This window comes from Haemorhous mexicanus, chromosome 5 (genome assembly GCF_027477595.1).
Source record: "Haemorhous mexicanus isolate bHaeMex1 chromosome 5, bHaeMex1.pri, whole genome shotgun sequence".
Taxonomy (NCBI): domain Eukaryota; kingdom Metazoa; phylum Chordata; class Aves; order Passeriformes; family Fringillidae; genus Haemorhous; species Haemorhous mexicanus.
The window spans coordinates 3,853,737-3,875,880 of NC_082345.1; the positions used below are offsets into that span (position 1 = coordinate 3,853,737).

Consider the following 22,144-nt stretch of genomic DNA (forward strand, 5'->3'; position numbering starts at 1 on the left):
TGTCCTCTCAAATACTACTTCTGTGTGGTTGGTTGTGTCCATGTATGCTTTTACATTTGATATATATTCCTTATGCCTGTCTGCATAAACATGGCCTTACTCAGAAATGAGTTAAGAAGTGATAAATCCCATTACTTTAAGTGCAGCAGGAGGAACCTTTTTAAAAGGTCTTTGTAACTCTTATTTAAAGCTTAGAGTCCTGCTTTTCTCATGGGAGGATGTCTGATTCTATAAAAAGCACTCTGGTGGTAACCTGCACTTCTACTCCCCTGATAATTACCAAAATATGAAGCCAGTATTGATGCTCTCTGCTGGCTTTTATTTCAGCATTTAGAACATGGTTTGCTTCTGCCCAGAAAGAGGCACCAGCTCTGGGACATGCCAGACTTTGTAAAGTTTGGCACTCTGAGGTGTCAGAGGGGAGAGCTCACGTTCCACCTCTGAGAGAGAAGAGGTCTCTTCACAAGAGTTTGGGGTTTTTTTGGAGCTGGGTTTCTATGGAGCTGATGTTTAGAAAGTGCCAGACAAGTCTGGACGTGGTCAGTGTGCTCAGAGGCACCTTGGGAGGTACCTGGGGGGAAAGAGGAAACCCCTTCACACACTGAATAAGCAGAACCATCTTGGGACTGGTGGGTTTGTTGGTTTGTGTCTTTTTTTTCACAGTTTCTAATGAATAAACAACTCCTCGAGTTGTGTTTACCCTTTAAACTTTGCTGAACTAACCATTATGATTTCTGTGCTACAGTCTGGGAAATCTGAATGGTGTTGAGGGAAATATTTCCCTGTTTGCTGGAATTTCTTGGGTGCTTTAAAGTGCTGCAGGGAGCTTCACCCTCCTGCTGCTGTGCAGTTTTTGAATTTTCATTTTGTTGGCAGTCAGAAGAAATCAGAAGGAGATCTCATTTGGGGTTCCTGAAATGAAAATGAAATGTTTTCTTCAAAATGGTTAAAACGAAACCAGTAGTAAAATGCAGCGTTTCATTCCAAATGTTTTCTCTAGGATCTGAGCAGTGAGGCTTATTTTTTCAATACTAATATTTTGGAAGGATATGATACGTCTTTGAGAAGGGAAGAAAGCATTTTTTAAATGCCAAAATCAGTGCCTTATTAGACATTTGATAAGTGGGAGTAATTTACTATTTTTCTGCCATCAATCTGCTTTTTAACTGGGTGGAGGGAGGGAGATTTAGCAGCCTGTGTTCACTCAGCAGTTCTGTGCTTTCAAAGCACAAACCCTTTAACATCAGCAAGGAATTTCTTCCCACTTCTTTAGGCTGCTTGTTCCCTTGGGACACCATGGGGAGAGCAAACCACTGTGAAACCACAGAGAATTAATTCAGAACACTTCTAGCCACTATTGATGGGTGGAACACTTTACTTACCATCCAGAAATTCAAATGTTGAGCAGGGCTTTGCTCTGAGAAAACTGTGATCTGTGGGATTTGATACAAACTTCCATTTCTCCAAAGCATTGAACTGTATAAAAATTGCTGGTTTGTTGTCTGCTTCTTTTTTGAGTGGGGTTGGGAAATAAGTGAATATATCCACAACTGATGTGTGCAGAAATAAATGGTTTATGAAGCAGTACAGATATCATATCCAAATTTATAATGATAGTGTGAAATGGGCAGAGCTCTCAGTGTGTTCATCAGTGTTTGTGAACTTCAGAAGTTTGATAATTGAAGGGAACAAACAAAAGAATCCATGAGGATCTGTAAGATGTAAATTCTTTCTAATTATGAAACCTGTTGCTCATAGAATTTTTATTTTAATGGGGGAGTGAAGGCATTTTGAGTTTTCAGGGCACAGACAGAAGCAAGCTATGGCTTGAATACCAGACTCTGTTCAAGCAGGTATGACCTCTGATTTTCCTGCATTTCAAGCATAAAAGAAACACAATCATGAATGGGAACTCAAATTTCTGACCAAATTACCCCTTCATAGGAGCCCAGTTTTTCTGCTGTGTTGAGTCTGGTGTCTAACCCAGCCCTGTTTAAGGTTGTGATACACTAAAAATATTTGAGAGAATACTTTTGATCTCAATCTCCCACCTCTACATAAAAGCACCAACATTATATATGAGAGGGAATCTGTGTTGGCTCTGTGTTTAAATATTTCACAGACTTTAAATTTCTACTGCAGCTATGTCAACTTTTTGCTAATAAGTGCCTTTGGCTTGACTTTATCTTTTCAGTTTTTGAGTTACTTATGTTGCACTTTGGCCTCTAACTACTTCCTAAGTTTTCAGACCAAAATGAGACTCAAGATATGAGTCTGTGCTTCTACTCCTTGGTAATATTTGCAGATTAAAAGAGGAGATGAGTAAAAATAGGGAGCCTTCCACGAAGATTCCCAGTCCCCACTGCTGCCTATCGCAGCAGCAGCAAAGCTCAACCCACCCTGCTCCCATCCATGTCAAGAGCACTAACACCATTATTCTCTCACAAGAACTGGCTGAAATAACAGCTTTTCTCTGCCTCAATGAAATTACAGTTTTGACACAATCCCTTTAAAAGTTAGAAGTGAGAGGCAGGTGGTGTGACTGTGCTTAAAGGAGGGAGGGAAGGACCATTTTAGAGCATAAGATGATGATGATTATTTGACAGGGGAAATTCATCCTAGTTTGGTGTAGGGGAAAAAAAAAGCAAACAACAAAACATTAAACTGAAATAAAGCACAAGTAAGGCTTCCTGGCCTGTTCTTCATCTTTTGGTGAGGTTTGAAGAAAACTGCTGAAGACGCAGGGCTCACTCCACATGTGAGAGCTTGGAGAGGCCACACTTCCACACACTCTTCTTACCACTTCTTAGTGCTTAATTTTACCTGTTTTTTCCTTTCATGGCAGCACACACAGCATGAGACAAGGAGAAAACCTGCCCTGGTTTCAGTTCATGGTCACTCACAGCACAGAGCTGCTTTTACAGACATCTGGGGCAGTAGATGCTGGAAGAGCAGCAGATCAATGAAAAGCATCAATAGTGTCAGCAGAGCTTTGGACATGAAGCCCATAATTCCAAATATCTATTACCAAACCTGAAGCTTCAGCCAGCTTTACAGCAGTGATGACAGGAGGGTTTTACTTCAGCAGCTGCTGGAAACAATATTAACACAAAGCATGAGTCCAAAGCATTGTTCTTTTGGACTCACACTGAAGGTGTAGGGTGAGGTAAAGTCAAAATGGTGATGTGTCAATTCAGACTAAAAGGCTCTGCATGAGTCTTCTGAACCACAGTGCCTTCCAGGCTCATTTATTGCTTTACTCATGTCCTGAATGCTGGGAGAGGTGGTTTCCATTGCCATCCCCCATGTCCACTGACACAGCTTTGCATGCTGTGTGGGATAGGAAAAGGTATTATTCTGATGGAGTTTTCATTGGAATTGGCTTTGTGATTAAGTAGCTATTAAAGGAGAAATACACACCTGCTGGTGTGCAAGTGGAGACATTTCTGACACGCACTCAGAACTCTCCAGTAAATTCAGGCTGCTCAGAGTCCTTTGCAAGAGTGATTTTGGCATCTTTGCAGCAGTTTTGGACCCTGCCACGTTCAGCCAAGCTTCTGTTGCAGCCAGCTCAGAGTGTGACACCTTGTGACACAGGGAATGATTTAGCAGTAACCTGCATACCCTGCTCTGTGATACAGAACAAGTATTGGCTCAATGGGCAATGGCAGCAGGAGGGAGGAGACAGTAGATGAGAAAGAATTTGTGGGTTGGTTTTTTTGGTTTCTAGTTGTCTAGAGGGATAAAACCACATTTTCTAAGTAAGCATGTAATGAAAATCCGAATTTCTTTTTTTTTTTTCTTTAAAGCATGAAGGCAAGGTCTAAATGGTCAAGTGCTCATTTATAATTCTGTTTTCTGTTCAGTTTAGGCTCTTTGCTGTTCCTACTGGAATGGCAGGCCCTCCAGCTGAGGCACACAGTGAAATGAGGGAGAAATGTGCAGCATTGGAGCCTTTCTTGTTACCAGCTGGCTCCCTGAAACAGGGGGCTCTTCCCTTCTGCATCCACCTTGTGCTTGGAGAAACAGCATCCCTGCTCCAGGACTGGGAGCAGTGGGAGCAGTGGAAGTAGCAAACAGGTGCCTGGAAACAGAAGGGAAGGAAAATGCATATCACACCCATTTAGTAATCAGTGGGGGGGGCTGTTTGTTTAGTACCCCTCACAAGGACCTGTTTTATCTGGGAATTTTAAGTCTATGCAGTTTTGCATAATATACAGTTTAAAAGAAGTTTTCCACTGTAACCAATGCCGTGGTGATCAAATAAGTTATCAAATAAGCATTTGATTTGATAAATATTTATCTGCCAGAAGAAAGGAAGAAAAAAGAAAATCAGCTGAAGGAGATTATCAAGCTCCTGAGGGCAGCTGAGCTACTGCCCTACACCCTGGTGCCCTGCCAGGTGATAGCAGAGCCAGGTAAATGAAATAAAAAGCACGTGCAGGTGTGTTTTGCTGTTTTGCTGACAGTGACTTCTCCACAGGTAAGCAATCCAGTGTGTTTACTTCCAGTTCAAGTCTGCTTTGTTTACATTGAGTACCATTGCTGCTAACTTCCAATGAGGTGACACAAAGCAACAGGTTACAAAAATGCCATCAAACATCCATTCTGACAGCATCCATGTCACAATACACAATGATGTACTGGCATTATACAAAGACCAAAATAAAAATAATTATATATATAGCTAATTATTTTGACTAGAACTGAAATGGACAGCGAAAAAGAAAAGAGCCCCCCACCCTGCCCCCAAAGGCCCTGCAGGAATCCATACTGACACTTTGGCAGCCTTGTAGCAACAAATTGGAAACCAGCCCTTCACATGCCAAAACCTTGTATTTGTAACATTGTAAATTCCTGGTTCAGGAAAAATAGTTCTGTCTGTTAAAGCACTTCTTGTGTTTTGTTTTGTTTTTTTTTCTTTCCACCCCTCCGACCTGAACCAGCTTCACGTTTTTACACAGGGTTAATAATTACTAAAAATAATATATGAGTGAGGGGTATAGGCACCATAGACTGCTCAGACAGTTAAATGCTATATATGCTAAGATATCCCAGCTGGAAACTCAGCTGCCCTGTGATTAGAAGAGCCTGATCAGTGGCATTACTGCAAAAAGGTTGGCAAAAAGAGCAATCCCTCTGCTTAATGAGTGCCAGCCCAGTTAAGAACCCACCCCACCCCTTCTCTCAGCTGCCTGTTTCAGAAATCACAGCTCAGATTTCTGCTGTCAGTCTGTTTGTTCCTCGTGCTCCCCCCAGGCCCCACGTCCATCAGTGCTGTAAGGGAACAGTCAAATCCATCAAATCCATCAAATCCACGGAGCCAGCAACCCCCCCACCCTCCCAGCCCCCTTCCACAATCTCCAGGTTTCTTCATGTATGTTCATGCCTCGCTATTCTCTAATGAGGTATTATTAGATACTAACAATGCCTGCTCTCCTAGGGACAGACCAGTGACACATGAAGAAAGCTCTCCAGTCAACCATTAAAAAAATATTGCACTTACTTTAACCTTAAGCCCAACCTGCACAGAAAAAAAAAAAATATGAAAGAAATTAACCAAAAGTACCAAACAAAACCCCAACACTCTGGAGCAATCTGTCTTATGCACATATAGTGTCTTTTCCTTCATGTTGTTTAGCTGAATTTGGTCCAGTATTTAAAAAAAAGTCCAGAAATTAAACAGTTCAAAAGACACCGCAGGCTCGTTAAGGCTTTGTCTCCCCAGTGCTTCAGAAAGGTAAAAGTTTCTTTCCCTCATTGTCCATGCACTGCAGAGCAGTGGTCTCTTGTGGCACAACACCTGCCCCTTCAAACCATCAACAGAAAATAAATCAGAAGCAAGGGAAGATGGGTGTGCTTCGTGGTCTCACCTGCAACCAAACAAACAGAATGCTTTAGAGAGAAGAAAAGGAAATCAGCACAGTTTTTAGCATTTGTTTTACTGACCCTCCACTCAGGCTGGTCACCAGTGTACAGGGTGCTGGGACTCAGATTAGACAGTAACCCTGAACCCAAGGGACAGTGATGCACACTGGGGTTCCTTTAGGTGTGCATCATACCCTTTAACCAGGGGATGATGCACACAGGGGTTAATAAACACACATGGCACACAGCTGGCACACTGGAGGTGCTGCCCTCAGCACAGCTGCTAGAAAAGCAGTTTGTCTCAAAGCCTGCAGCTTCCTGCTCCACCCAAAAGGGAGAATTAAGGTTATTGGCTGGGTTATTGCTGCCACCTAATGAACCCAAGCTTGGTAGCTTAAAGAGCAGTGGCACACGTCCCCACAGCTTGTCCCCAGGTGCAAACCTTGTGGTCACAGCCACTCGTTTTGCTCAGGCACAGGGGTCAGTGGGAGAGTGACACCAACCCCTCACTTATGCTGCTGGTGGTACCACTTTGAGAGCCTGCTGGTTCTGTGATTTTAGATTTAGGAAAACATCACCACTGTTTCATGCCAGAGCTTTTTGGGTACCAACTCACCCTCCAGCAGAGCATCCCCAAGCCCCTGCTGGCCTTGGTAACCAGGCAAAATTCTTGTTTGAGAACAGCTGGAAGTATTGAAGTTCTCCCTGCCTTTAAGCTTCACAAGGCATGTCAGGACAAGTGGCAGGGTCAGATGGCTCACCAGGAGTTTGGATTCTCTTTTTCTTTACACATGAGTGAGCCCATATATCCTTACAGTGCCATGGAAAGGGTAGGGGGTTACTCACTGTGAGAGGCTGGATTATTTACTGGTTATTTACTGTGAGATGGACTTTCCCCTCCCTCTCCTCACATGTCAACAGGGAAGAGGAATAAGAAAAGCCCCAAACTGGCAGCAGGGATGTGAGGCTGTGGGCAAGGCACAGGGCCAGGCATGCCTGACTTACCACCTGTGACTCTGAACTAGGACTTGCTGACATTCTCATATATGACATCACTGATGCAGAACTGCTGCTTCTTCTTTTGCCACATCAGCTGCACACACTGGTGAATAAAAATGTACTGCTCCTAGAAGAAAAGACCAAAGAAAAGGGCATTTTTGGCACCCCAGAAACTGGAAAAACACAACCAGTTTGATGGCTCACAGTAACAGCCTGCACAGCTCCATGTCTCCCAGCTCAGCCCCTCACAATGCACAATCAGCTGCCAAAATAATAGTCCACAATTGCTACAGATAGCAGAAGGGGAATAATGAAATCCACCTGACACCATAATCACTTATTAATAACCTGAATGATGACAGAAGAGTTGAATCTGAGTTAAAGTCGGTTTATTTAACGTTGCCTAAAAATAAATCAACTCCAAGAAAGGTATCTGAGTGCTTTATGTGCAACAGGTTGCACCCATGCCACATATGCACCTGAAATATTTTAATGAGGTTCAGGTTCCTCAGTGTTTGACTTCTTGATCAACAAGAAGAAAAGCCCCATTTTGCTCACAGAGAAGTTAATTTGGAGAGCCTGGTTTCAAGTCAGGATATTCCCATTCTAAACCCTTTTTTGGGCCCATGCCATTTGTTTTTTTTAAACTGCTCATTGAGACACTGCCAAGTTTCCAGCATACCAGACAATGTGAACTCAGGTGAGCTGTCAGTGGTTTCATATTTTGTAAGGAAAAACTGTTTGGTGGCCTCTGTGACTGAGTGTCAGTGTCACTTGGTGACCTCCGAGGCCAGGCTTGGCCACTGCCTGTCGCAGCAGGAGCTCAGTACCTGCCCTTAACATCAGCCCCAGCCATGCAATGAGGTTCTACATGAAGAAAAAATGAAATATTTAAAAAAAAAAAAATACAAAAACCCACATCACCTCTGGAGTGGTAACAGTTGCAGCTGAAATCAATCAACCATCAGGATTTTCTTCCTCTGGTGGAAAGGATCTGCCTTTGAATTAGTACAGTGAATTGTGATGAAAAGTGGCAGTTTGATAGGAATGATCCAGAATGGACTGAAAATTACTTTCTTTTTCATTTCCAGATCCTAGTTTTTTGTCACTGCAGGTTTTCTTCCTCCTCTCCTCCCCCCCCACAAGTTTTTTCTTTGCTCTCAATTCAACAAGCTTTGGCAATAAACAATCTAGCCTGAAAACAGTGATGGTGGCACTTCCAGCTGCATGGAGGTTGCTCATTTACATTGTGTGTAAAGGAAGAGTACAACAGGCATGAAATATGAAATATTTCCCTCATTTCCAGGGGAACTGGGAAGGTTTAGATGCATGAAGTCTTCTGCTTTGAAGAATGAGCTTGTGTTTTTTTCACCAGTAAATATTGTCTATATATTTTTGTTTTAAAAACAGAAAAAGAACCACGCAGCAGATATTTGGGTAGGGAGAGGGGCAAGGAGGGTGCCTGGCAGACACACAATCCTTTTGTCTGTTTTGCTTGTTTGAAATTCCATTGTGTGATGAGCTGGATGATACCAACATGATACTTGAACAAGGCTGCCTGATACTGATATCATTTCATGAGCCATTAATCCCCTCAGCAAGCCCAGCTCTTTACAGTATGGCTTGACAATTTCATATGTTAATCTCTTCTAATGTATTGTTTGCATATTCATTTCACAGAAGGTGAGAATAACTCATTTCCTCTGGCAGACAGTGAGGGTGCAGATATATCATCAAACCCACCTATGCAGCAGATTAATAATGTGACAATATCACAATGAAGATGAACACTTGATTGTATTGATTGATACTGATTTTATCAAGTGTTCAGGGTGTTGAATTTGCAGGCAGCCCTGATGAGGGGAGAGAATGAATGAATCTGACTTCATGTTCTTAGAAGGCTAATTTATTATTTTATGATCTATATTAAACTATACTAAAGAATAGAGAAAGGATACAGACAGAAGGCTACAAAGAATGATAATGAAAACTTGTGACTCCTTCCAGAGTCTGACACAGCCTGACTGTGACTAGTCATTGAGTTAAAACAATTCACATGAAACCAATGAAATAATGACCAGTTGGTAAACAATACATTCCAAAGCAGCAAAACACAGGAGAAGCAATCAGATCATTACTGTTTTCACTTTTCTCTGAGGCTTCTCAGCTTCCCAGGAGAAGAATCCTGGGCAAAGAGGATTTTTCAGAAAATATGACAGTGACATTCAGGGGGAACAACAGCCATGAACGTGCTGCAGAGGGGTATGAAATGGGCACAACAATACAGTCACAGTGCTGAAGTGAACAGACCTTACCTCTGTCTGCACCATGGACATTCTGTAGGACCTCATATCTGACACCAAGCCCAAAATATCCACGAATTCGTGGTCACGGATGTGCTGCAGGAGCCGGTCCAGGGCGATGAACGTTCCCGTCCGCCCCACGCCAGCGCTGCAACACACAGACATGCAGCTCATTCACACACAGCAAAACCAGTGGCACTGCAAAAGGCAGGAGTGCTGCAGCTGTGGCTATCAGATAGAACTGATCTGAGGCCAGGCAGGCTGGCTGATCTGGTTTAGTGGCACACAACCCATTGGTTGGGCAGAGTGGATGCATTCGCACACGGAACGTGCACACACAGCCTCACCCACCCTTAGCTCCCTGCTCTTCCTGCTGTCACTGCTCCCCTCACTGACTTCATGAGACCCCTGCAACCCCAGGGGCTGGAGATCAGGAGCAATGGATGCCCAGAGAGAGCGGGGGTCACACCTGCAGGACTCAGTTCCACAGCTCTCCACACTGCAAAGCTCTTTGGCTTGCAAAGGCGCTGAACTACTGCAGTTCATCCTCAAAGGACAAACCCCAGTGATGCCTTGTGAAGGCTGCCCTAGAACAGAGGCTGGATGAAGGTAAAGTAAGGATTTATTGAAAGGATCTCCTGCATGGATGCACCTTGGGCAGCACCAGAGCCCAGCCAGGGCTGCACCCAAGATGAACCAAAATGGTCCCAAAATGCACGGCTGGGCACGGGGTCTCTCCCTGGGATCAGCTCTGCTCCATTGGCACCTTGCAGTTCATTGTCCCAGCCCAGCTTTAGCCCAGGCACTCCCACCCTGCTTGTTTTTCTCTCTCCAGCCCACGGGATTTGTGCTCCTGGGCTGAGATTTGGCTCATTTGTCCTTGGTGCCCAGCTGGAGCAGGAATTGTTTTGTCTCCCTGCTCTGTGCACAGAGCTCACCGTCCCCTGATGTGAAGCTCAGACCCACACACTAAAGCAGCACAGAATCTGAAAATAGAAAAGCTAAAACCTGAGGCATCATGAGAAGAGTCTGCACTCCAGGACTTCTGCCTCAGGAGCATGAGACAGAAATAGTTACCACTCAGCTGAAAATCTGCATTTTCCCCAAAGGGAAGCTTAGCAACTAGAAAAAACACACACTGCCTTCATTTAGAGATTCTCCTGTGTGTATGATTCTTTGCACTACAATTTCACGAGATGTTGAAGTCAGATTTCACAGAGGTTTTACAGAGTTTCACACAGAATCCCAACACCTTACCTACTAATAAGAGTGTGTATCTTGGCAAAAGCTCTTTCTTTTGTTTTGTCATACTTTTTCTGAAAAGCCTTGAAAGTGTTTGCAGTAATGTTTAGCAGCTCACCTCAACACAGTTCAACATAACTGTCACAAAACAGGCCTCTAGTTTGGCTTTTGTTGTGTTAACTTCTCAAATATGATGAATACAATGGAACTTCTGATGTGTTAATTGGACAGATTAACTGATAAATTAATTCTGTGCCTTCTTTAAGGTCTGAGAACAATTACTGCAGGAGTCAATCGATACACTAATTCTCTGCCCCTCCAATTAATTTTGTAGCATTTTTATTTTTAATCTAAGTGGTCTAAGATGCACAGTATAGTCTAAGATACTACCTGAAAATATCCCTCTTTGGTGCTAGAAGAATCCTCACTGAAAAAAGAAAATGCTACAGCTGTTGCCCAGCTCTCTGATACTTGCTTCTGTTCCTCCCCAGAACAATTAAGCAGTAAATACAGGGTCTGATTTCTTAATATGATATATAAATCTCTCCCCTGGCTTATTGAGCACTTTTTTTGGCACTGAGACTCACAGAACAATATCCTCTATGAATTTCTCCATGAGGTCACAGGGCAGAGCTGCATAACAGCGTGACACCAGAGAGAGCCACCTTCAGCCAACAGGTGAGCAGAACCCCAAAATCTCTATTTCTCGTGGTTTCCCAACCTATTTAACATCACACCTTGTTCTTCTGCTAATCCTTGAAGCATTTACCTGCAGTGTATGACCATGGGGCCTTTAGTCTTGGCTGATTTCTGCCTGACCATCTGTACAAACTGCAGGATGCTCTCAGCAGCGTTGGTGGTGGGCACGCCGTGGTCTGGCCAGGCAGTGAAGTTAAAATGCATCACATCCTGCACCTCATCAGCCTGGTGGGACAAGCAGAACAGCAGCAGGTCATCACACTCAGTCACACTCAGGGCTTTTTTGTCATTTTTTGGTTTTCTTTTTTTTTTTGCCCACATACAGCCTGAAAGACTGAAGCCAGCCAAAAAAATTAGCAAAGAACAAATTAGTTAATTACAAAGTGGGGGGATTTCAGGCCATGATTATCAAAACAATATGAATTTCCTGTTTCTGGGTTTGGGATTTGCTTTTTGATTTTGTCCTTGCGGTAGTTCCATCTTATTTTGCTTTTTGCTGCATTTTTCAACTCTGGGCTTTTTCCCCTTTTTATTCCATTCCCTCTCCCTTTTCTCATTTTGCCACAGATAAAGAACAACACTGTTGGTAAACAGTCAAACCTAGACTCTCGAGAGATTTTCTTTTCAAATTTTAAAGAAAAAAAAACCAAACCAAACCGAACCCAAAACCCCCTCCCCCAGAAAAAAAACCACCCACCCAAAAAAAAACAAAGGGAAGAAAAAACCATTACCAGAGGTAACATTTGGGAAAAAAACTCATTATAAAAAACCCCACGTTTACAATGCTAAAATTTCTATTGGCTTTAGATGAAGTAAGATCCTCAACACAACACATAAGTTCCTGGGTCAGTGGTGAATTGCCAGTGCACAGCTTTTTCCACATCCCCTCCATATCCCTAAACTTTCCTTCATGAGATAGTGCTGGCAATGAGATGATGCAGGAAACAAAGGTGGAAGGAAAGTCTGGGGAGCTTTAATTTGGACATCACATACTCTCATTTTTTGTTTAAATATTTTATAGGTAGACATGATTATTGCAGAATTGCCCTTTTGAAAAGTATTTTCAATTCTTCCATTGGTATTTTCAAGTTTTGAATAATTTATAGCAAGAAGGTGTGCCTGAGATATAGAAAAGAAGAAATTCACACATTTGTTGACAGTAATTATTGGTACCACAGAAATGTCCAGAGCTGAACTTTTGTTTCAGCCTTGCGCTTTGCTGAGAAATTCAGAGACAACAAATTGAGGGGAAAGTTTTGTGATTTCATCATTTGCCTGTGTGAAGTGAGGGTAAGGATATGGATCTCTCTTAGGTGTTTTCCTGCTCAATGCCAGAAATGGACAAGAGCTAAAGAAAAGGCTGGACTGTAATCTGTCCCACTCCTCTGGCAGAGGGTTCCACTCACGTAGCTGATTCGGAAGCTGCGATACACCCAGTCCGTGTGCTCCTCCTCGCTCAGCATCTCCACTGTGATATCCCCATAAGCAACAGGATCTTCTGTGAAAGGCCAGTAGTGGTCACATTTCACCTGCAACGTGGGGAAACCCAAGCATATTTGTATTTATATAAAGATACACATATGGAAAGAAGCACACGTAAAAGGAGGCAGAACCTCAGGTTTAGCAATGCCTACAGCACTGCTCACTTGCTGCTGCAAAAAGAGGGAATTTATCCTGCAATGACTTCCAGTCTGACCATTCCCATTTAATTGTGGCCATCAGCTATTTATCAGTTTTCAGAAGGGCAGCTTTAGTGCAGTGAAGAATAAACAAAGAGCAACTTTTGTTATTCCTCATAAAACAGGTCTAAACAGAGCAAAACACTGGGAAAGTGAATGTCCATATAAACCCCCCAAATTATATTCCAAATATTTTTATTACAGTATCAAGGGAAAATGTAAAGACAGAACTTGTATTTTATAATTATTTCAACTTCAGAGTGCAGAATCACAGGTCTGAGGTTTGAAGGGACCCCTGTTCAAGTCCCTCCCCTCTCAAGCAGTTTCACCTAGAGACAGCTGTAGACCATGTCCAGGAGACTTTGGAATATCTCCAAGGATGGAGACTCCACAAGTTCTGGCCAACCTGTCCCAGGGCTCAGTCCCCCTCACAGTAAATAAGTGTTTCCTGACTTCAGAAGGAATTTAATGTGTATTTTTAATTTGTTCACATCACCTCTTGACCTGTCACTGAGCAAGTCACCACTAAAGGAGTTCCTCATCTCCCTTCCCTCCCATCAGGTATTTGTACACACTGACAAGACCCCTGGAGCCTTCTCTTCTCCAGGATGAGGAGTTCCAGCTCTCTCAGTCTCCTCATGTAAGAGGAGAGGCTTCATAACAAGGTCAGGGGAGGTAAAAGGGCAGAGAAGGTCAAAGAAGATCAGGGGTTGTCAAAGAAGTTCAAAGAGGGTGGAGGAAGGTTGAAGAAAGTCAGGGAAAGTCAACATCAAAGCAGGTCAGGGAAGGTCAAGGGTCAAGAGAAGGTCAAGGAAAATCAGGGAAGGTTGAAGAAGGTCAGGGAAAGTCAAAGGATGTTGAAGAACTTCAGGAAAAGTCAAAGCAGGTCAAAGAAGATCAAAGAAGGTCAGAAAAGGTAAGAAGGGGACAAAGAAGGTCAGGGAAGGTCAGAGAAAGTTGAAGAAGGTCAAATAAGGTGCAGCAAGTCAGGGAAGGTCCAAGAAGGTCAATAAGGGACAAAGTTCAAGAAAGGTCAAAGGAACAAGAAAGGTCAGGGAACATCAGGAAATGTCAAAGAAGGTCCTGAAGTAGGAAGGTAGATGCCATTCCAGGGCTCGTTGTGATGCTGCCTCTTGATCAGAAACAGTGCAAAGACATTCACTCAGCATAAAAAAAGCTCTTTTTCAGAGTGGTTTCTTAGACACCACACACAAGAGGCTGTTACATACCCGTCTTTTCTCATTGCACTGAGTGAGCATAACAATAATTTGTGATTTTTGCTGGAGAACCATCTTCCAAAAATCATTCCTAGTTTCTGGCAGTGGTCCTTGGGTTGCAATGTATTCCTGGGGTGAATTATAGCCCTAAAAGACAAAGAGATAGGTCCTGCTTACTAACATGCTTCAGAACATGTATTTTTCTTTAGCTTGCCCAAGTTCAATTTGTGCTTCTAAAAGTGATTTTTAATATAAAGAAATTAATTTTTTTGTATTTATTTTGTGATGACAACTTTTGCTAGATTTTGATGCACCCAAAGTATAAGCAATCTAAAATGCAGAAGATGAAGCTGTTACCACATGAATCATTTGCCCAGAGAGCAAAACAGGCAACATTAAAAAAGCAAGTAATAAGAACCCTAAAAGAAAGTTACAGCTCCTTCCAGATTATTTAATTTTAGGGTTTGTTTAGTTATAGGCACAAAACCAATTCAGATGCCCAGTCTGCTCATCCCAAGCAGTGCCTGTGGTGATTTTCAGTCCTTAGTGTCAATGGAACAGGAATATACACACATGTTTATGTCATGAGGCCTTACATTAACAAAATACTAATTATAATTCTGCTTAAAATAATAAAGATGCTGAGTCAATGCCCTTAACAGATCCTAAGATGGTTCATTTGCATGTATTCCCTTTCCTATACCTATCAACATGATTTTAGTTGCAAAGACTCCTTTCTCCTCTCCAAAACCAAAAGACTGTTTTTAAGACTATAATAAAAGACCCCAGAATGACCCTTTTGGCATCTGCTATAACCATATTTGCTGAGATTGTATCATCAAAACTGCATTTGGAAAGTAATTTTATATTCCTAGCAAGAGCAAAAAATACATCCAACACACAGCATGACCCCATGCAAATTGGGCAATTTCTGTGCCACCACTGTATGTGGATCATAAAATTATTTGTGATTTGGGAGCACTTTCCACAAATGGCTTCCTCCAGACATCTCTGCAAACGAGCTCAGTCCCAGTTTTTTTGCACTACACAGAATTTGCTGCTTGCTCTGCATGGGCTGTGTCTGAGCTAAGTGACAAATCCCTGTCAGCACAGGGATAGATCCCCCCTGGCTTCTGTGTTTGGGGACAGTGGAGCACTGATTATCAGAAAAAGAACAGCATTACCACCACGTGTTTATGCCAGTTTCCATGGTCAGCACTGTGCTAGAAGCAGAACTAAAGAGATGCAAAGCAGAACTGAACATCTGAGAGAGACTGCTGCTTAGGATCCTGTTATCCACAATCCCCTGTGACAGAAGTTTCCTGGGCTGGGAATCCTGGAAGGTTTTTCTTTCCTGATTTTTGCAGTGTGAGTGCTCAGGTTCATGCCCTGGGCACAGAGAAAGCAAGCACAGACACTTGGCTCAACACTGCACCCTCGGGCAATGCCAAAGTGACAGAGAAGTGGCTCCAGTGACTCATCCAAGGGCTCCTCCTTTGCCACAACGCTGGCTCAGCTCTCTCCAGCACTGCCAGGGTCAGCTCTAGCTGCAGCCAGACTGCAAAAGTGCTCATTTCTCTGTGAAAGGTCTCTTCCTAAAGGGCTGCACTGGTGCCCTGCCTTCTCTCCATGCAGAGCAGCCCAGGGAATTCTTGCTCTCCAGCCCTCACTGAGCTACAAGCACACAGGTCCCAGAGGGGCAAATCCTTGTGGCATGGCAGGGATAAACCTGAGTGACTGCACAAGCTCAGGGCAGAGTGGAGAGAGCTGATGAGCTTTCAGCCAACCCCCAGTGTCAAAATATTTGCCTACAGCTCTGTGTACACTGTAATTATCCTGGAACCGTGGGTGCTGCCCCCAGAGAGTGGCTGCTCTCTGCCAGGTGGAGGGAGGAGCAGGGGAAGCACCAGGGAGGAGGCAGAAAGCAGAAGTTCTCTCCACACACCATCTGGGCTGTGTGCATTTTGTGCATTTGGAGTGTCTGCCTTAGCTCTTTTCTCCCATGTGCAGTAGAAATCTAGAAAAATTCCTCATTTGAATATTTATGTTTCACCTTGCTATTTTAAAAGGCCACAGAATGATTTTAACATTTTCTACTCATTTCCCTACCAGTCCAATCAAAGTCTTACAAAGATTCACAGCTACTACAGCAAAATTTGCAAAATCCTTCCCCCTCCACCCCTTTTTTTCTTTTTTTTTTTTTTTCTTTTTTTTTTTTGTGGCTGTTCCCTGTAGGCAAAATATTTGGAAGCTGAAGGAGATGCTGAGAACATGACTGAGCTTCCAGGAAATGTTGTGCTGTTTTCAAGGGCCCAGCTCTGCCTGGTGTGCAGGACACTGAGCTCTGTACTCACAGGGATGTAGTTGGCATTAATGTAGTCAGAGCCCTCCTCTTCATTCATTGACACTAAGCGGACACGACTGAAATCATCTGCAAAAAGAAACAGAAATTAGGAAAAAATCTCCTCTCAAATATGGCACTCATCTCCAACTAGGCAAAGTTTAAATTAGTCCTATAGGAATGGCCAAAAATAATCTACTAAAAAATAGAAAATTCTTCTGTTGAATTTCTTTTTTTCTACTGAACTAAGAGAGCAGTTTTGCTTCAGCAAACATGGACACACCATCATTAGTGCTCTGCAAACACCCCCTCCAAGTGCTGTCCCTTTGGGCTCCCTTAGGCTTCATTAAAATGCTAAGAGAAGTACAGTAACACAGCTCAGCAGCATAAAAAGCCTTGTGTTTCCCACCTCCAAACTCTTGCCTCCATAAACATTCCCAGGAAGCCACATCTATTCAAAGCTAACATAAAAACATCCCTTGCCTGGTTCTGTGTAAGAGCAGGATGGTAGAACAGGCTTCTACCAGTCTTAGAAAAATCACCTGATTCTCCAATTTTCTTACTGGAAATCTTCTTTCCCTCCCCAGGGATTTCAGCAGGATTTAGTGTGCTGTACTTACACGGCAGGATGTTTGTGTAGCGATTCTTGCAGCGATTCATGGGGAGATCAGCAGCAAAGTGGGGGATGTCCAGCCCAATCAGTTTTAGCTCCTGAGACAACAGAAAGGAAAATGCCAAGGTCAGCCTCAAAAACACTGAGAATAATTCCTTGTGATCACTTGGGGCAGGTAGCAGACAGAAAATGCTCATAAATCACTTTATAAAATGACAGCAGGACAGACTGTCGTTTTTTGATGCCTCTGAGTTGGGCTCCAAGCAGCTGGAGAGCAGGGCTGGGGTTTCTCCTCCTGATGTTGCCAACACACTGCTGCCATCCCAGAGCTGGGACTCAGAATTGTTCCTCTCTACTCACTGTCAAACCAAAAATCCTGTCAAACCAGGGCCTGGCTAAGTTATTTCTGTGGTGGTCATCTGATCTGCCCCCCTTAAAGAGGCTTCTTGAAATCCTCAAGTGGCTTTCAGTCTTGGGGAAATGCTTGGAAGATCTTTCTAGTCATCATCTTCAGTAGTCACATGTAATACATGGTGTAAGAATTTGGGAATTTGCTGTCAGGAAGGGATCATGGAAACACCCTGAGAGTCCTCCCCACTGCTTTCCATCATAAATCTTTGTGAAACAGCCCCAGGATAGGGATGGGGTTTAGTTTTATACTACTAAACTGACTTTAAATTTTGACTAATTAGGAGACTGCACCTGAACTTGTCTGAGAGAAATCTCCTTGCTCTTATAGAAATTTTTGATGCTACTTCCTGATTTCAGTGCTTCCTCTCAAATTAAGGACATTAAATAAATAAAATAAAGCCATTAAAATCCCAAATTCAATTCAGGTTGCCAGCGTGCCCTAAACTTCAAGCAAGTGTGTTTTTTTTCTGACAGTTAACTCAAATTGAATGTGAGAAGCCACTCCAATCTGCTCAGTAAGTGCAGAATTTAACAAAACCAAGCTCCACTTCCAAATTCTGCAGAGAAGGAAGTGAAGCTGGCCCACCCAGCAACACCACAGATCAACCCACACAGAGCATACAGGAGCATGCCATGCAGCCTTTTAACATCTTGTAAAAGCTGAACTGAGCGAGTAGCACAGGGCAGAATCCTCAGAGATTTACCTCAAATTGCAGAGAAAATTTATAATCTGAGTCTTTGGCCATATCCTTGATGTAGCCATCAAAATCGTCCAGCTGGACTGGGCTTTAAAAGAAAAATACAGAGAAATTAAGTTTTAAAAAAATCTGATTTTTGTAGCACCTTTCATTTCTTTCCCCCAGAATACTCTCAAGCCATAAATATCTATTTGCAGCTGTTAATGCTAGAGAGAAATAAGGACAAACCTTGTGGTTCAGGGCCACCAAAAGGTGGGTGTATTAGATTTTGGATGCCACTGCCCTGCTTTCTCTGCTGGCTTTGACCACTACACACATTTGTAATTATGAGTCCAACCCTCTTCCCAGATAGATGGCGGCTAAAAAAAGGTGGTCTAGAACTACACAAAACCATGGAGAGCTCCAGTAGGTAGGAATTGCCTTGATTTAATGACTCCCCTCTTTCCACATTTTTTATTTTTTGCCAGGTGAGATCTATCTGTTAGTCAGGCACAGCCCCTGAACATAACACAGAAATAATTAGGCTGATGCTGTGAGTAACGAAACACAGGTAAACAGCTCCCCTCACCTAATTATCATACTCTAATTTACAAGCCACTGGAGCATGTACACAGTAATCTTCTCATTTACTTGGAGGCAATATGCCCAAAGGAACCTGTCTTATCACCACTTAATTACTCCTGTTTACCTGCTAGCATTAATGATCTGATGTTCCAGCAACAACTGTAATGAGAGCCCCCTGTCAACAGGGAAATATCACTGCAAAAAATGCATCCCAGCTTTTTCACCATTTGCAGTTTTTAACTAAGGATAAGCTCTGTTGAAATCACTAAGTTGGATAATTGATCTTTTCCCTGCTGACTAATTTTGTATGTTTTGCTACAATCTGTCGAGCAGAATAGTTTTTCTCCAATTTATGTTTGTTTCCTGCTTTCAGGTATCTCTCTTGGGATGTGTCCTATCAAGAAGATTTCTGTATTTGTAACTGAAATATCACTATGCCATATAACCCATAATGCCTATTTAGTCCAAGTTTTATTCCTTTAAATATCAAAGTTGTTACATACTTGGTCAGCTTTCTCTTCTTTAATCCATTTTTACTCCTACAAAAAAAAAAAAACAAAAGAAGTTTTTTTTTAAAAAAAGAAGTGGTTTTAATTCATACTTATGAATTAAACAGTTCATTAAGCAGTTGTACAACCTTTATTCAAAGAGAGCACTGATTTAAAAATGTGTATTTTTTCATCATACTCAGGAGGAGATTGGTGACAATAACTTATAATAATTTTAAGCTGATAGTAAGATTTCTGTTGAGTCCAGTGGGATGCACATCCCACTCTGTGGCTCTGAGAATGACCTGCCATTGGAAAGGAAAATGTGTGCCCAGAGAAAGCCATGGGTCCTCTATAAATCCTGACCCACTGGCTCTGGGTGGGCTGGGGCTGAGTCCCCAGGGCCTGAGCCTGGCTGAGCTTGGAAAATTGGATGTCAGCTCTGGAGAGCACCTGGGAATGAGAAGCATCTGTTGGGTAAAAGGACAAGAACAGCACTGGCAAATTCAGGGAAAGGTGAAGGAGAAAAGAAAGGCTGTCTCATAACCTGCTTCTGATGATAAATGGAGACAATGGCAAATATCCTACTGACCTCAGCGGGGCTCAAGCTGAAACCTTAGATAATTTAATTGACTTTAAACAGCTGGAGATAATTGTGCCAGTCACGTTAAACGATGATTTATGGCTGATGTAATTCACTAACCACAGTTGGGGGCAGGTTTCTGAGTGTGTTAAGCAGTAAAACCCAAAGGATTGGACTTAAGAACTGCCCTACACCAGCTACCACGGGGTGGATTTTTGGGAGGGGGTGTGTGTTCATTTTGTTGTTGCCAAAAAGAAGTTAAGCAACAAAAAGAATAAATAGACAGAGCAAACACCCTGGAATAATTTGGCTAGAGGTCTAAAAACACTGATCTCCTCTGTCCAATCAGCCACAGAGCTCAAATAGATTCTTGCTTACTCAGAAGAAATTTAGTAGGAATTAATTTTTAATTCCTGGGCATTAAACAGTATCTGTTATTTTTTCACATTGCAATGATGCTATTTTAAATTTCATGGTGATATGAAAATTATGTCTAGATAGTTTGGTTCACAGATTCAATTAGTAAATTAAAGGACAAGACTTTTAAATTCTAAATAATGAAATTATGCAGAAAGAAATATTAAAAAGCAGAGTGTTTTTATTTTCTTATATTGTTAAGTTTAGAAACTACATAAAAAAAAATAAAGGGCTACTTTCCAAAATTAAATTTTACAAAATATTCTGTTTCTGGAGCAGCCACAAGCTGTAGTAATTTTGTTATTTTGTCAAAGTACATTTCCATTTAGATGAGGAGCTTTGCCTGCAGAATTAACAAGAGCTATAGCAATACCAGCTTTATATTAATGTGGAGATTAAATATTATAAACCTCTTCAGCCTATCATGTTATCTGTACATTCATATGTACTGTACACCTAAACCAGTAGTACTTATTTTCCATCCTCAAAGATTTTTTTTCCAGTGAAATCTTAACGTTAATTCCACTAAATTATTCAACACACCTCTATCCCCTGTGACTATGGTAAACCTTTTAATGTCAGGCACATAAGAATTAATTTGAAAAGAAAAAAAAAAATAGCTAAATGCTCTTTATGATGGGAATGCCTCTAAGAACTCTTCTCCAAGGAACACTTCAAGAGTCAATAAAACAAATGATTGACAAACATTTCTCAGCAAGAATTTTGTGTGCTTTGATAGTCTCAAGAGGCCTTTGTTTCTTAGCATTGCAATTGTTTCCTGAATGTTCATAAATGTTTTAAACCAGCTTATGTGCAAAACAAAAACACTTGAAACGTTAGCTGGTGTTTCATCTGTTATTCCATTTAGTCTACACATTAAAATACAAAGAGAGGGATTAATCTCATCTCATTCCACTTCAGCTCCTGTAAACTTAATCATCTAAACTGAAATTTGTAGATTGATTGAAGCCGAAACCTCTGAAGGAGGATATGCATCTGGAAAGGTGAATTAATGCCTAATAAAAGAAAAAAGGCAGAGGGACAAAAGATGACAGCATTTTTGCAGCACTGCAAAAGCAAAACCTCAGGTTTCAGCTTTTATATTCTTCAGATTCTGTGCTGCTTTGGTCTGTTTTATATTATGGGATGGTGAGCTCTGTGCACAGAGCAGAGAGACAAAACAATTCCTGCTCCAGCTGGGCACCAAGGACAAATGAGCCAAATCTCAGCCCAGGAGCACAAACCCCGTGGGCTGGAGAGAGAAAAACAAGCAGGGTGGGAGTGCCTGGGCTAAAGCTGGGCTGGGACAATGAACTGCAAGGTGCAAATGGAGCAGAGCTGATCCCAGGGAGAGACCCCGTGCCCGGCCGTGCATTTTGGGGCCATTTTGGGTCATCTTGGGTGCAGCCCTGGCTGGGCTCTGGTGCTGCCCAAGGTGCATCCATGGAGGAGATCCTTTCAATAAATCCCTGCCTTATTCTGTAACTCTGTCTAGTCTCTGTTCTAGGGCAGCCTTCCCAAGGCATCACACCCTCCACCTCTGTGCAGCTTGAGAGTTAGCTGAGTTTACACCAGACAAGCTCCAGGAATATAGAATAGAATAGAATAGAATAGAATAGAATAGAATAGAATAGAATAGAATAGAATAGAATAGAATAGAATAGAATAGAATAGAATAGAATAGAATAGAATAGAATAGAATAGAATAGAATAGAATATTAGCCTTGGAGATGTGGGGAATACCCCCACATGCTCCTCAGTGAGGTGTGTGTGGAGAACACACTTTTGCTTTCCTGACAGAAGAAATTGACCTTTCTTTACTTACATAAACACTCTCTTTTCTAGGCGCACAGAAAATTTGGATGGGTTTTTCTACAGAACCACTGTAACTCAAGGAAAATCAGTCTCAAAAATCTGTGTGCTGAAGATGTTGATGTCTGCCTGCCAGGGCTTTGGTGCCTTAAGGTTAGACCAGGGAAAATGCTAGGGAAATATAATCTTAACCTCAGGACCTCTTTTTTT

At 42.2% G+C, this 22,144-nt stretch overlaps 1 protein-coding gene across 1 annotated transcript in view; it reads right to left on the minus strand.

The window, feature by feature from the left end:
* Nucleotides 1-5,348: 5,348 nt before the first annotated feature.
* The window catches only part of PTPRO (protein tyrosine phosphatase receptor type O), a 28,084-nt gene continuing 11,288 nt past the window's right edge, over nucleotides 5,349-22,144 (minus strand). The window contains exons 6-15 of the mRNA XM_059848047.1: nucleotides 19,138-19,173; nucleotides 18,077-18,158; nucleotides 16,969-17,059; nucleotides 16,362-16,438; nucleotides 14,020-14,154; nucleotides 12,518-12,640; nucleotides 11,182-11,336; nucleotides 9,183-9,318; nucleotides 6,874-6,994; nucleotides 5,349-5,873 (exon numbers count right to left, since the gene is read on the minus strand). Of these exons, the coding sequence (XP_059704030.1) occupies nucleotides 6,890-6,994; nucleotides 9,183-9,318; nucleotides 11,182-11,336; nucleotides 12,518-12,640; nucleotides 14,020-14,154; nucleotides 16,362-16,438; nucleotides 16,969-17,059; nucleotides 18,077-18,158; nucleotides 19,138-19,173 (940 nt within the window). The 3' untranslated portion in view covers nucleotides 5,349-5,873; nucleotides 6,874-6,889. The remainder of the gene's footprint in view (nucleotides 5,874-6,873; nucleotides 6,995-9,182; nucleotides 9,319-11,181; nucleotides 11,337-12,517; nucleotides 12,641-14,019; nucleotides 14,155-16,361; nucleotides 16,439-16,968; nucleotides 17,060-18,076; nucleotides 18,159-19,137; nucleotides 19,174-22,144) is intronic.